Source organism: Musa acuminata, unplaced genomic scaffold (assembly GCF_036884655.1).
Source record: "Musa acuminata AAA Group cultivar baxijiao unplaced genomic scaffold, Cavendish_Baxijiao_AAA HiC_scaffold_1077, whole genome shotgun sequence".
Lineage (NCBI taxonomy): Eukaryota > Viridiplantae > Streptophyta > Magnoliopsida > Zingiberales > Musaceae > Musa > Musa acuminata.
Window position 1 is genome coordinate 1,125,052 of NW_027021291.1, and position 14,193 is coordinate 1,139,244.

The 14,193-nt window shown below is 53.4% G+C and overlaps 1 protein-coding gene across 1 annotated transcript; it reads right to left on the minus strand.

Annotated features, from left to right (window-relative positions):
• Positions 1-1,477: 1,477 nt before the first annotated feature.
• On the minus strand, positions 1,478-9,405 carry LOC135666209 (uncharacterized). The gene is made up of 2 exons (XM_065177779.1): positions 7,866-9,405; positions 1,478-1,662 (listed from the first exon to the last, which is right to left on the minus strand). Exons 1-2 carry the CDS (start codon positions 9,403-9,405, stop codon positions 1,478-1,480), a joined length of 1,725 nt encoding a protein of 574 aa, XP_065033851.1.
• Between the last annotated feature and the right edge of the window lie 4,788 nt (positions 9,406-14,193).

Genomic DNA, 14,193 nt, shown 5'->3' on the forward strand with positions numbered 1-14,193 from the left:
GAGGAACGCTTGACCTCCTTCACCCTCTCCTAAGGATCTTCAAGGAAACAGGGATATACGATCTCCCTAGGTAACACAATCTCTATACGCAGTTTTGTGTTTTGTGGATTTTTGCACACCAATCTTCGCACGATGACGAACATCTTTTTGGGAATCGGGGATTTTTGTTTTCTTGTTCTTCCGCTGCGCATGTGATGTCGCCCCCAATAATTTCCCAACAGTGGTATCAGAGCCAGGTTGTTCGTGCGAATGATTGGTTTTGAACTGCGTGTGTTGTGTTTAGGAAGAATATTGACGTCAAAATCGTTGACGCAAAAGCGAGGAAGGGCAGCAACAGTTGCTGCCCTCGATCTGCATGCCTGCAGCCACCTGCAGCGGTAGCCGCAGCCGCAGCCAGGCAGCACAGCGCCGGTGCATGCGCAAGCGCTGTGCCTGCAGCAACCGGACGGCGGTCTGCTTGCAGCAGGCTTGCTGCTGGCGGGGCTGGCAGCCCACGGGCAGAGGCGCCGCCGCTGCTCCCGCGGGCGAAACCCCCCCACAGGGGCGACCGCCCGGCGGTACAGCACCGCCTGCGGAGGCAGCGGCATCGCCGCCAGCGGGCGTGCCGCCTGCAGGCGAGGGCAGTGCCCTCGCCCCGCCGCACAGGCTGCCGCCGGCAGGGTGGCGGCGGCGGCAGCAGCGAAAGGGGGAAAGGGTATTAGGGTTTTCTGGGCAAAAGATAGTTTTGCCCCTCGGAATTTGAGAAATTCCAGTTTCTGTCTTTTATCCAAATTATGAAAATACCCTTAGGAATTGAGAAATTCCCTACATGTCCCTGATTTCAGAAAAATATTAATTAATTAAAAGGTTTAGTTGATTATTATTTTTATTATTATCTAGTAGTCTTACATGATGATGATTATTTATACATGTGATGTATGATGTGTGTACTTGTGATTATTATTATTGAGGTCTGCGAACCTCCATTATATTTCTCGTTTATTGTCGGGCCTGTGTGCCTATGATTAAGTTGTAATCACATGAGGAGGCGCAGCGGGAGCGTGGATGCGATAGCGGGACCCACGAGACGGACGATCGTGATGCATGGAGATGCATCAAGATGTCGACGGAACCGACGAGGACGAGATGGACGATCACAGGGCATGGAGATGCACCGTTGCACACATAGATCTTGATGTGAGTGATTAGGCCTACTGGCTCGGGCCTAATCATATTAGGTTGTGGTCCATGATCATCTGGTGTGATTGCTTATACACATACTAGATATGTATATATATTTGCATGCGATGTAGATATATATTAAATATGTATATGTGTGACATGTCATATTAGGAGACTAAATTATAGAAACATCGCTCGATAATATTAAGTCGGTAAACGTGAGGCAATTAGATTGACCCACGTGGCCTTCCATCGTTATGAGTAGGAACCTGTTAAGGGAAAAAATGGCAAACAGTCTCAGCTGCTCCAAATGACATCATGCACCTCGGAATTGATCAAAACGCTGACCGAGGCACACTAATATCCTGCAAAAGCCAGGTCCAACACGCTGACCGAGGTACATCCTGCAAAAGCCAGGCCGAACACGCTGACCGAGGTCCAACACGCTGATCGAGGTACATCCTGCAAAAGGCAGGCCGAACACGCTGACCGAGGTGCATCCTGCAGAATACTCCCCTATAAATACCCTCTCATCCATTAGGAGAGGAGGAGGACACACTCACAAACCACACTTGTATGGAGGCATTTCGTCCTCCAAAACCCCCTCCACATCTTCCTCTAACTTGTTCGTCGGAGGGGTCGGGCCGAGCTTCCGACCCGACCTGTGTGCAGGAACGAAGACGAAGTGACCTCTTCCTGGCGCTGCTGCGGAGCTGCCGACCCGATCTACCGCCCCGAACGACCGATCCCGACCGGGAGACCCCGAGGGAGCTAAGCCCGAGATCCCCGACATTCCGAGCCCCAGAACCGAGCCGCGTCGGCCCCGAGGCCACGGCTTAAAAAGTTACTCACCGTAACAGAACCGATTCCCGGTGTAGGTTGAGTTGGTCGAGTCTCTCGAGACTCACCTATATCGCGATTCGCTATCTTGCTTACAACATAGAGATGTCACCGGTGACCTGAGGGCATGGTATGCTTGGTCGAGTCCCTCGAGGGTATATCATCAAATCAGACTCATCTTGTAACGAAGGTGTTGACTTAACCGAGCATCATGGTTGGTCGAGTCCCTCGAGGCCATGGTGATTCGGAGGCCGAACAGGACGGGAATCACAAGGAGTTGTGATCGGCAAGAGTTGCCTACCTTTTAGGCTTAGTGTGATTGGTCGAGTCCCTCGAGGTTACACTAAGACGCTGATTGGATCCTGATCCTCATTAGAAGTATGCCGGAGACTTCCGTTTCACATGCTTAGGGTGTCGCGTGACTCGTTAGTAAAATAGTGGGAGCATATTAAGATAGAAGTCCATATCTTGATAGTTTATTTCTTGCAAAATCTGCATGTTATTCATTTTTGCTACATCTTTATTTTCAGAAAATGTCGCTTTCAAATCCCTTACGTGGCATACTTGATGTCAACCGCCTCACTGGTCCAAATTATACGGATTGGCTCCGTAACTTGAGAATTGTTCTCACAGCGGAGAAAATCGTGTACGTCCTTGATACAGTGATGCCTACGCCCGAAGAAGGGGCAAGCGAGGATGAGATCGCTCGCTACGTGAAGTACATTGATGACTCCACTCTTGCTCAGTGCTATATGTTGGGCTCTATGACTCCAGAGTTACAGAGACAACATGAAAAGATGGATGCCAGATCCATTCTCCTACATGTCCGCAAATTGTTTGAGGAACAGGGAAGGACTCAGCGATATGAGATATCCAAGAGCCTCTTCCGCGCTAGGATGACTGAGGGGACATCGGTTCAGAACCATGTCCTAAAGATGATTGAGTGGATAGAGAAACTCACAGGTCTAGGAATGGTCCTAGAGGATAACTTGTGTGTGAACATTGTGCTTCAGTCCCTACCAGATTCCTTTTCACAGTTCATAATGAATTTTAATATGAACAAGCTTGAGGTGACTCTCCCAGAGCTCCTCAATATGTTGAGGGAGGCAGAGAGTACTATTAAGAAAGAGAAGCCAGTTCTCTACACTGGTGAGACCAAAAAGAAAAGGAAAGCAGAAAGGTCCCTTAAGAAGAGAAAGGGCAAGGGCAAACCAGGTAAAGCAAAGGTTGCTAAGAAAGACCCAACAAAGGACAAAGGCCAGTGATTCTACTGTGGTAAAGATGGGCACTGGAAGAGAAACTGCAAAGAGTACCTTGCAGAAAGGGCGAAACAAAAGCTTGATGAAGCTTCAGGTACATTCATGATCAGTCTCCATTTGTCAGACTCTTATGATAACACATGGGTATTGGATACCGGTAGTGCTTATCATATATGCAATTCGTTGCAGGTTCTGGCAAGGCCTAGGAGACTAGAGAGAGGCGAGATGGACCTCAAGATGGGTAATGGAGCAAAAGTTGCTGTATTAGCTGTTGGCGAGGTCGCCCTACATCTGCCTAGTGGAGCTTTTATTGCATTAGATGCATGTTATTTTGTTCCTTCTATTATCAAAAACATTATCTCCATTTCATGTTTAACAGTTAGTGGATATAAATTTGTTTTTGAGAACAATGGTTGTTCGATATTATTAGATGATAAGATCATCACGAAAGGAACATTGCATAATGGTTTATTTATGTTAGACACCACTCCACATATCATGAATGTAAATGTGTCCAAAAGGAAACGAGATGAGTTGAACAGTGCATACCTGTGGCATTGTAGGCTAGGTCACATCCATGAAAAAATGATTCAAAAGTTGCTAAATGATGGATATCTAGATCCATTCGACTATGTGTCTTATGCAACTTGTGAGCCTTGCATTCGTGGAAAACTGACCAAATCTCCATTTAGTAGAACTGGAGAGAGAGCCAATGAGTTGTTGGAACTCATACATAGTGATGTATGTGGACCCATGTCAACTCATGCCATTGGAGGTTACTCCTACTTCATTACATTTACTGATGATTTCTCAAGGTATGGATATGTGTACTTAATAAAGTACAAGTCCGAGGCTTTTGAGAAATTCAGAGAGTATAAGAATGAGGTGGAGAACCAGACTGGAAAGAATATCAAAACTCTTCGATCAGATCGAGGAGGTGAATACTTAAGTACAGAGTTTACTCAGTTCCTCAAGGACCATGGGATATTATCCCAATGGACACCTCCTTATACACCTCAGCTCAATGGTGTCTCTGAAAGGAAAAATCGTACGCTATTAGATATGGTACGGTCCATGATGAGTTTCGCTGACCTACCCATCTTATTCTGGGGATATGCCCTAGAAACCGCATCTTACCTTCTGAACAGAGTTCTAACTAAGTCGGTAGTGTCTACACCATATGAGATATGGAAAGGGAAGAAGCCTGATCTTAAGGTTGTTAAGATTTGGGGCTGCCCTGCCCACGTTAAAAGACACAACCCCGATAAGTTAGAATCAAGGACAGAGCGATGCATATTTGTGGGATACCCCAAGGAAACTTGTGGGTATTACTTCTATCATCTCGAGGACCAAAAGGTCTTTGTAGCTAAGAGAGCAGTGTTCCTTAAGAAGGAACACATTCTTGGCGGAGACAATGGGAGAATGATAGAGTTGAGCGAAGTTAGAGAACCAAGCTCAAGCACCACTCTACAGCCCGAGTCTGTTCAGGTACCTAATACACAAGTTTCAACTTTACGCAGGTCTGATAGAGTATCCCATCCTCCTGAGAGATATGTGGGACATATTAGAGCAGAGGATGTAGAGGATATTGATCCTCAGACCTATGAGGAGGCTATTATGAGTATAGACTCCGGGAAGTGGCAAGAAGCCATGAATTCTGAGATGGATTCTATGTACTCCAATAAGGTTTGGAACCTAGTTGATGCGCCCGAAGGTATTGTACCCATCGGTTGCAAATGGATCTTTAAGAAAAAGATCGGAGTAGATGGAAAGGTAGAGACCTATAAAGAAAGGCTAGTGGCTAAAGGGTATCGTCAAAAGGCAAGGTGTTGACTACGACGAAACCTTCTCACCCGTAGCAATGCTAAAATCCATCAGAATTCTATTGGCTATTGCAGCACACTATGATTATGAGATCTGGCAGATGGATGTGAAAACCGCATTCCTCAACGGGAACCTCGAGGAGGAGGTGTATATGATGCAACCTGAGGGATACGTGTCCAAGAACTGCCCAGATAAGGTGTGTAGGTTGCTTAGATCCATTTATGGACTAAAGCAAGCTTCCCGAAGTTGGAACATAAGATTTGATGAGGCAATCAGATCTTATGACTTCGTTAAGAACGAAGATGAGCCTTGTGTATACAGAAAGGTAAGTGGGAGCGCTATCACTTTTTTGGTGTTATATGTGGATGACATCCTCATCATTGGGAATGACATAGGAATGCTATCCATAGTAAATGCTTGGTTATCTAGAGACTTCTCCTTGAAGGACTTAGGGGAAGCATCATATATCTTGGGGATTAGAATCTATAGAGATAGATCCAAGAGGATGCTTGGCTTGTCCCAGTCCAGGTACATAGAAACCATTGTCAAAAGGTTTGGCATGGAAATTTCCAAAGGGCAAACATGAATATGATACCTTTTGCCTCAGCAATAGGGTCTATCATGTATGCCATGCTATGTACTAGGCCTGATATAGCGCATGCTCTGAGTGTCACGAGCAGGTATCAGGCGGATCCAGGCTTGGAGCACTGGAAAGCAGTAAAGTGTATCCTTAAGTACTTGAGAAGGACTAAGGATCTTTTACTAGTATATGGAGGTAATAGCCTTAAGGTTGAAGGCTTCACTGACTCAAGTTTTCAGTTTGATGTCGATGATAGCAAGTCGAATTCAGGGTATGTGTATACCTTGAATGGAGGAGCAGTGTGCTGGAAGAGTTCCAAGCAAGATACCACTGCTGACTCGACAATAGAGGCGGAGTACATTGCTGCATCGGATGCAACAAAAGAGGGAGTCTGGGTGAAGATGTTCATCACAGATTTGGGAGTCGTTACGAATAGCGAGAACTCGACTTCCTTATATTGCGACAACTATGGGGCGATTACTCAAATAAGGGAACCCGGGTCTCATCAGAAATGTTCTGAGGAGGTTCTAGCTTATAAGAGAGATCGTAACCCGAGGAGATGTAGCAGTGGAAAGAGTTCCATCCGAAGATAACATTGCAGATCCACTGACAAAGCCGTTGTCTCAGATTGTCTTTGAGCGTCACAGGGGTCTGATGGGGATCAGACACATAGGTGATTGGCTTTAGGTCAAGTGGGAGATTGCTAGTCATAGGTGCCCAGCAAGCCAATCACGTGAGTGATGGCACGTGTGACTTGATACAGAATCTTTTTGCTTATTATATTTTGGCGTATATCACTTTATAACTATTGCATAAATGCATATATATTGTGATATCATTGGATTTGTGCAATGGGAATCGGATCGTGATGAGATCACGATAATGAGATCGATTCACCTTTAAACACATATCCTAAATAATCCCGGTCATAGGTTACTCGAGAGGGACATCATGATAACCGGATAGACTGGTGTGCTGTATACCCGTCCATATGATGGATGCAGCTAGTCTCATAGCTGCTCGTATAGGGACACTAGGGATACAGTACAGGTGCTCATTGGAGAATGAGTTCACTGATTGATCCGCTTACGGAATGCTGGATGGTTGATGATGCCTTATTGTCAGACAGCGATTCCGTAGTTCTAGTGGTGTATCTGGTCCTTAGACTTGAGACACCAAGGATGTCCTGTATGAGTGCTCCACTCTTTGATACCAGACTTATAGGTTTGGCTGTTCCCAGATCTAGTACAGCTGGTCATTGGGAGTGGTAGTCGACCTTACGAGGGCTATTGAGTGTTGACAGAGGATCATCCACTCTCGGCATCATGAGAGGAATATCCCATGTGTTCTTGCTCAGATAAATCCCTGGCCAGGGTCATTCGGGTTGAGAGAGAAAGAGTTCTCCGGGAGAATCCGATTAGAGCGAGACTCGAGTAGAAACCGTATGGGTCTGACAGCACCATGCTCGATATACGGTCTTTGGGATATTAGATGGATGAGGGACTATAGGTATATGGTAACTGAGGATAGACAGGTCCAATGGATTGGATTCCCCTGTATCGTCTGGGGACTACAGCGTAGTGGCCTAGTACGTCCGTAGTCGATGAGTCAAGTGAATTATTACAGAGATAATAATTCACTCAGTCAGAAGGAGTTCTGACAGGTATGACTCACGGCCAGCTCGATATTGGGCCTAGAGGGTCACACACATATGGTAGGCATTGCGATGAGTAGAGGTTCGGATATGAGATATCCGATGGAGCCCTTGTCTTATTGGATGCAGATCCCATACCCACTAGGGAAGGACCCATTAGGGTTTGACACGGGATCTCTATAAATAGGAGGGATTCACAGCCTCATAGGCTAGAGTCTTTACTTGCCCTTCCTATTCTCCTCTCCCTCTCCACCTCAGAGTAGGCCTGGAGTTTTGAGGAGGGTCGTCACAACCCTGCTGTGTGGATCACCGCTAGAGAGGAGGACGCTTGACCTCCTTCACCCTCTCCTAAGGATCTGCAAGGAAATAGGGATATACGATCTCCCTAGGTAACACAATCTCTATACGCAGTTTTGTGTTTTGTGGATTTTTGCGCACCAATCTTCGCACGACGACGAACATCTTTTTGGGAATCGGGGATTTTTGTTTTCTTGTTCTTCCGCTGCGCATGTGATGTCGTCCCCAATAATTTCCCAACAAGGCTCACGCCCCGAGGCTTCGTCGGGGGCGGTCCGGGCATAGGCCTTCCTGCCCGACATAGAACTTCCTCCGGATGCGGGGCCCCCGGCTATGACATCGATGTGTCGCTCAACAGGGCCCTCCGGACGAGGAGACTGCTCTTTGCTCGACCGGAGGTACTGGCCGAGATGGCCTCTGAGGATGAGCTCCTCGATTTGTCTTTTTAGCTCGTAACACTGCTCCGTGTCGTGCCCGTGCTGTCGATGAAATCGGCAGTACTTTGAGCGGTCTGCGAGCTCCCGCGGGTTCTTCATCGGGTGGGGGTCCCTGAGCAGCCCCTTCCCCCTTTCGTGTAGGAATATCTCCGTCCGGGAGGAGTTCAAGGCGGGAAGAGGAGGCCTTGGGTCAGGCCTGTCCAACTTTCGCCGGGAGGTGGTGGGTTGCTGGTGTCGGGGCGGCTCCGACTTGACCTTTCTGTGCTCTTCTCGCTTTCCCACCATCCAGGTTTCTGCGGCGATGAACTGGCTGGCCCGTTGGAGCATCTCAGGGACCGCGACGGGGGGCCTTTCCACGAGCGACCAGAAGAACCTGGAGGGTCGTAGGCCGGTCATGAAGGCCTGCATCAAGAGAGAGGGGTGAGCATCCGATAGTCCACGGATTTGCGTCGTAAACCGGTTCACAAAGTGAGAAAGGGGCTCGTCCTCCTTCTGGTTGAGCCCCAAGAGCAACGCCATAGATGGCTTCGGTCGGGAGTACGCTAGGAAGTTAAGCTCAAAATCCTTGGCGAGCTGGTCGAAGGAGGCGATGGTCCCTGGCTTCAGGCCGCTGTACCATGCGCGGGCTGGTCCTCGCAAGGTCGTCGGGAACGCCCGGCACATCAGGGCGTCTGAAGTCCCGAACAGCGCCATCTGGGCCCGAAAAGCGGCCACATGGTCCGCGGGGTCGGTTGCGCCGTCATACGCGTCCAGGGCAGGGAGGCGGAAGTGCGGCGGGATCGCCTGATCCTGTATCTCGGGGGTGAACGGAGATCCTTGGTGTCCGTCCGTCCCGGGTTCTCCTTTTGACTTACGAACCTCCTGTTGTACCTCGTCCAGCCTTTGACTGACGAGGCGCAGTTGGGCCCGTAGGGCGTTCGTCGAGTCAGCGGTCGGGGCCTCGGGCTCGGGGTGGCTCACCGTGTCCTCGGCTTCCCTGCTCCCCGGTCGGGTTGTGGGGTTTCGAGGCGAGCCCGGAAGTTCTGGGGGTGGTGCGTGGGTCCGGGCGAGAGTCTCCTGTTGCTGCGAGGGCCTCGCCGCACGCGGAGGGGTTCGTTGGGAGATAATGGTCTGCACCATGCTTGTCAGAGTTCGGACCTGGTGGGCGAGGTCATGAAAGGCCTCGGGCGACACTTGCGAGGAGTTGGCGGGTGCGCCGCCAGGGGGTGACAAGCCCGGGTTGTTGAACAGTCGCCAGTAGCGTTCTGACACCGCTGCGGGGCGTTCGTCGTGGGTCTCGTCACGCCGTTCCCCTAAGGCGGGGAGCTCCGCATTTGAGGATCCGCCGGGGTAAATTTGCTGATCGCTTGACATTTGGACGCCGGCCCTCCTTCTAGCGCCAATCTGTTACGGTAAATAACGTTCTGGCCGCGACTTTGGGGTTGACGCGGCTGGTTCAGGGCCCCAAATGCCTGGGATCGGTCGTGTCTCCCTTTGTAGGGCTTGAGATGGCGGATGCAGAGGGTCTTGCTTGAGAGCTCCGCCTTGACGAATCGGGTTGACGGTGGTCGGGTACCTGCACACAGGTCGGGTCGGTATCTCGGCCCGACCCCTCCGACGATCAAGTTAGTGGGAAGGAGTATTGTATTGGGTTCGAGATCCCCCTTGTGCTGGGAGCCGGGGGGGGTATTTATAAGGGGGGTTGATGTTACCTGATGGGCCATCCTGCCAGAGCATGACCGTACCTCTGACGGCGTCTGTCGCCGCCGTGGGCGTTGCGTGGAGAGCCGAGCTGCCGTAGGGTATGGGGGGTGTCAGCTGGCGCCTTTGACTGCCTCGGCCGGCCGTGATGGGTCAACCGAGGAGGTCGTTCGGGTACGGCGGGTATGAGTGCGTGTCGTGTCGTCGTTAATGCTATTTCTGGGGCAGCGCGTCGTACTGGGCGTCCGACGTGGGGGGGGTGTATTACGTCAAATCCGGGGGTTATGTCAAGTCAGTTTTTTACCCTTATCAGGCAGCGTCGCAGGCCACGCCGTCCCACGCGGAGCAACAGTCCGTGGCCGAGTCCCAGGAGCGGAGGAGGCCGGAGGGGTCGGCGGTGATGCCGGCCTTGAAGGTGAGAAGGGCCGAACGGTCGTGGGGGTGACATCCCTGCGACCACTGCAGCAACAGGGTGGAGCAGAGGAAGAGGAAGACGAGGCACAGCGGCTGCATGTTATCCATCTCTTACGTGAAAGAATCGACGAGGGTCGACAGATGTTCTCCCCAGTCGAAGAACTTGTGCAATGAAAAGGCGGTGAATCAAACTGGAGTAAAAAAGCATTCGTTACTGCCATGAAAGTGGCAGCAGAGGGTCTCTTAAGAGACCATTTCCTCGCAGTTTCTACTTTCTTTAATGGGCTCTCAGGTCGGCAGAAATGTGGAGATGCAGCAGCAAATTAGGCGTGGAAATGGAGTCTGCTGCTGCAGTCATGAACGGTCTCCAAGGAAACTGGGGTGAGGCCCCATGAAGCTTGCCTGGGTTCAGACGCCCCATGATGGAAGTGGCGCTGCTGACTTTAATGGGACCAGAGAAGAAAGAATAGGGGCGTCTCTCTGTCCCAATGGAGTATTTTATATCTCCTTCCTTCTCACCTAATGAGCTGTCGGAGTCGATGGGCTTCACTTGCCTTCGCCTGCCTTTCCAGGGTGTGTACTTGTGATGGCGCACGAGGCTGTCAACCACTCACCACAGCAAACTGCAGGTTGGGGGAACCTCAACTCATTGTATCATCTGGCTGTTTCTACAAGGCTTTGATACTGATTAGATATCGTTGCACACAGGCATTTAGGAAGCGAACGATTTCTTCTGTTACAAGGCAAAGGAGAGGAATGGCAGACGGCTAGCGCCCACAGGTCAGAGGCTAGATGCAGAAATCAAGGTAATGCGTGCTTTGATATGCACGAAAGCAATTCAATTCGAGTGATATGAACTATAAATATGGTTGGTCATTTGACAGTGATCCTCTCTTTGACCGAATAGATTCCCTGTGCCATCTCAGTAACACTGATCTATTATTTCTCGATTGCGCCAGTTCTATAATGCCTGTTGTTACGGTGAGTAACTTTTTAAGCCGTGACCTCGGGGCCGACGCGGCTCGGTTCTGGGGCTCGGAATGTCGGGGATCTCGGGCTTAGCTCCCTCGGGGTCTCCCGGTCGGGATCGGTCGTTCGGGGCGGTAGATCGGGTCGGCAGCTCCGCAGCAGCGCCAGGAAGAGGTCACTTCGTCTTCGTTCCTGCACACAGGTCGGGTCGGAAGCTCGGCCCGACCCCTCCGACGAACAAGTTAGAGGAAGATGTGAAGGGGGTTTTGGAGGACGAAATGCCTCCATACAAGTGTGGTTTGTGAGTGTGTCCTCCCCCTCTCCTAATGGATGAGAGGGTATTTATAGGGGAGTATTCTGCAGGATGCACCTCGGTCAGCGTGTTCGGCCTGCCTTTTGCAGGATGTACCTCGATCAGCGTGTTGGACCTCGGTCAGCGTGTTCGGCCTGGCTTTTGCAGGATGTACCTCGGTCAGCGTGTTGGACCTGGCTTTTGCAGGATATTAGTGTGCCTCGGTCAGCGTTTTGATCAATTCCGAGGTGCATGATGTCATTTGGAGCAGCTGAGACTGTTTGCCATTTTTTCCCTTAACATATTCCCCCCCGGAAAGAAGCTATGCGTCGGTCGTTGTAACGGGAGTCCGAGGCATAGCTTCAGCTTTAGGCGGGTTGGCCGCGTGGGCGCAGTCCCGGGGAGCTGGAGGTCGAGGAGCACGACGCAGGCGGGTGAACCGCGCGGGTGTGTCCTGAGAGCTGGAGGTCGAGGAGCACGACGTAGGCGGGTGAACCGCGCGGGTGTGTCCTGAGAGCTGGAGGTCGAGGAACACGACGCATGCGGGAAAACCGCGCAGGTGTGTCTTGGGTGGCGTAAAGCCGTCGAGCCGAGGAGCGGCCGGGTGTGTCTTGGGTGGCGTAAATCCAAAGAGCCGAGGAGCGGCGAGGTGTGTCTTGGGTGGCGTAAAGCCGAAGGGCCGAGGAACGGCCGAGCATGTCTTGGGTGGCGTAAAGCCGAAGGGCCGAGGAACGGCCGAGCACGTCTTGGGTGGCGTAAAGCCGAAGAGCCGAGGAGTGGCGAGGTGTGTCTTGGGTGGCGTAAAGCCGAAGAGCCGAAGAGCGGCCGAGCATGTCTTGGGTGGCGTAAAGCCGAAGAGCCGAGGAGCGGCCAGGTATGTCTTGGGTGGCCTAAAGCCGAAGGGCCGAGGAACGGCCGAGCATGTCTTGGGTGGCGTAAAGCCGAAGGGCCGAGGAGCGGCGAGGTATGTCTTGGGTGGCGTAAAGCCGAAGAGCACGACGCAGGTGGGCAGGCCGCGCAGGCGTAGTCTCGGGTGGCGTAAAGCCGAAGAGCCGAGGAGCATGACGCAGGCAGGCAGGCCGCGCAGGCGTGGTCTCGGGTGATGTAAAGCCGAAGAGCCGAGGAGCACGACGCGGGCAGGCAGGCCGCGCAGGCGTGGTCTCGGGTGGCGTAAAGCCGAAGAGCCGAGGAGCATGACGCGGGCAGGCAGGCCGCGCAGGCGTGGTCTCGGGTGGCGTAAAGCCGAGGAGCACGACGCAGGCGGGCAGGCCGCGCAGGCGTGGTCTCGGGAGGCGTAAAGCCGAAGAGCCGAGGAGCACGACGCATGCGGGCAGACCGCGCAGGCGTGGTTGCGAGGGCCATGCGGCCGAGTGACACGGCGCCGGACGAGGTGATAGGCTCAGCCGAGAGACAACTTAAGCGGGGAGGTCGCACTGAGGTGAACTCGACGGCGAAGGGCCGAGAAGCTCGGCGCAGGTAGGCTGCAGCCGAGTGACACTGCTCAGAGGGGCAGGCCGCTCTGAGGGGAGCTCGGGAGAGTGTGGCCGAGGGGTTCGACGCAGAAGGGCCGACCGCGCAAGCGTGTCTCTGGAACATGGGGCCAAGGAACACGACGCAGGCGGGCAGGCCGTGCAGGTCTGTCTCGGGAACATGGGGCCAAGGAACACGACGCAGGCGGGCTAGGGCCGCGCAGGTGTGGTCTCGGGTGGCGTAAAGCCGAAGAGCCGAGGAGCACGACGCAGGCGGGCAGGCCGCGCAGGCGTGTTCGCGAGGGCCATGCGGCCGAGTAGCACTACGTGCGTCGGGCTGATCGCGCAGGCGTGGTCACGAGGGCCATGCAGCCGAGTAGCATGACGCAAGCCGTGGAGGTAGGCTGGGGTCGAGCGACAACTCAGTCGGGCAAGCCGTGCTGAGGTGGACTTGACAGTGCATGGCCGAGGGGCTCGGCGCAGGAGTGTCGACCGCGCAAGCATGTCTCGGGAACATGGGGCCAGGGAGCACGACGCAGGCGGGCAGACCGCGCAGGTCTGTCTCGGGAACATGGGGCCAAGGAACACGGCGCAGGCGGGCTGGAGCCGCGCAGGTGTGGTCTCGGGTGGCGTAAAGTCGAAGAGCCGAGGAGCAGGCGCGGGCTGGCCGCGCATGGGGCAGAGGCAGTAAGCTGCGCTGTCAGGCGAGCAGCTGAGGCGTGCTGTCGCGCATGGGGCCCAAGGGTCAAGGCAGCGGGCTGCACCGTCAGCCGAGCAGCTGACGCGGGCTGGCCACGCATGAGGCCGAGGAGCCGAGGCAGCGCATGAGGTCGGCTCGGGTAGAGGAGGTCTTGGACAGGCTGTGGCCGAGGGAGTCTCGGGCCGAGAGGTTACTCAGGCGGGCAAGCTGCGCAAGGGGCCGAGGGGCCGAGGCAGCGCATGAGGTCGGCTCGAGTAGAGGAGGTCTCGGACAGGCTGTGGCCGAGGGAGTCTCGGGCCGAGAGGTTACTCAGGCGGGCAAGCTGCGCAAGGGGCCGAGGAGCCGAGGCAGCGTGCAGCGTGTTTGCTGCGCATGGTGCCGAGGGGCCGAGGCAGCGTGTTGCTGCGCACGGGGCCGAGGGGCCGAGGCAGCGGGCTACTTGCTGCGCATGAGGCCGAGGAGCCGAGGCAGCGCATGAGGTCGGCTCGGGTAGAGGAGGTCTCGGACAGGCTGTGGCCGAGGAAGTCTCGGGCCGAGAGGTTACTCAGGCGGGCAAGCTGGGGCCGAGGAGCCGAGGCGCGCGGGTTGGTCACGCGCGTGGGGCCGACGCGGGCGGG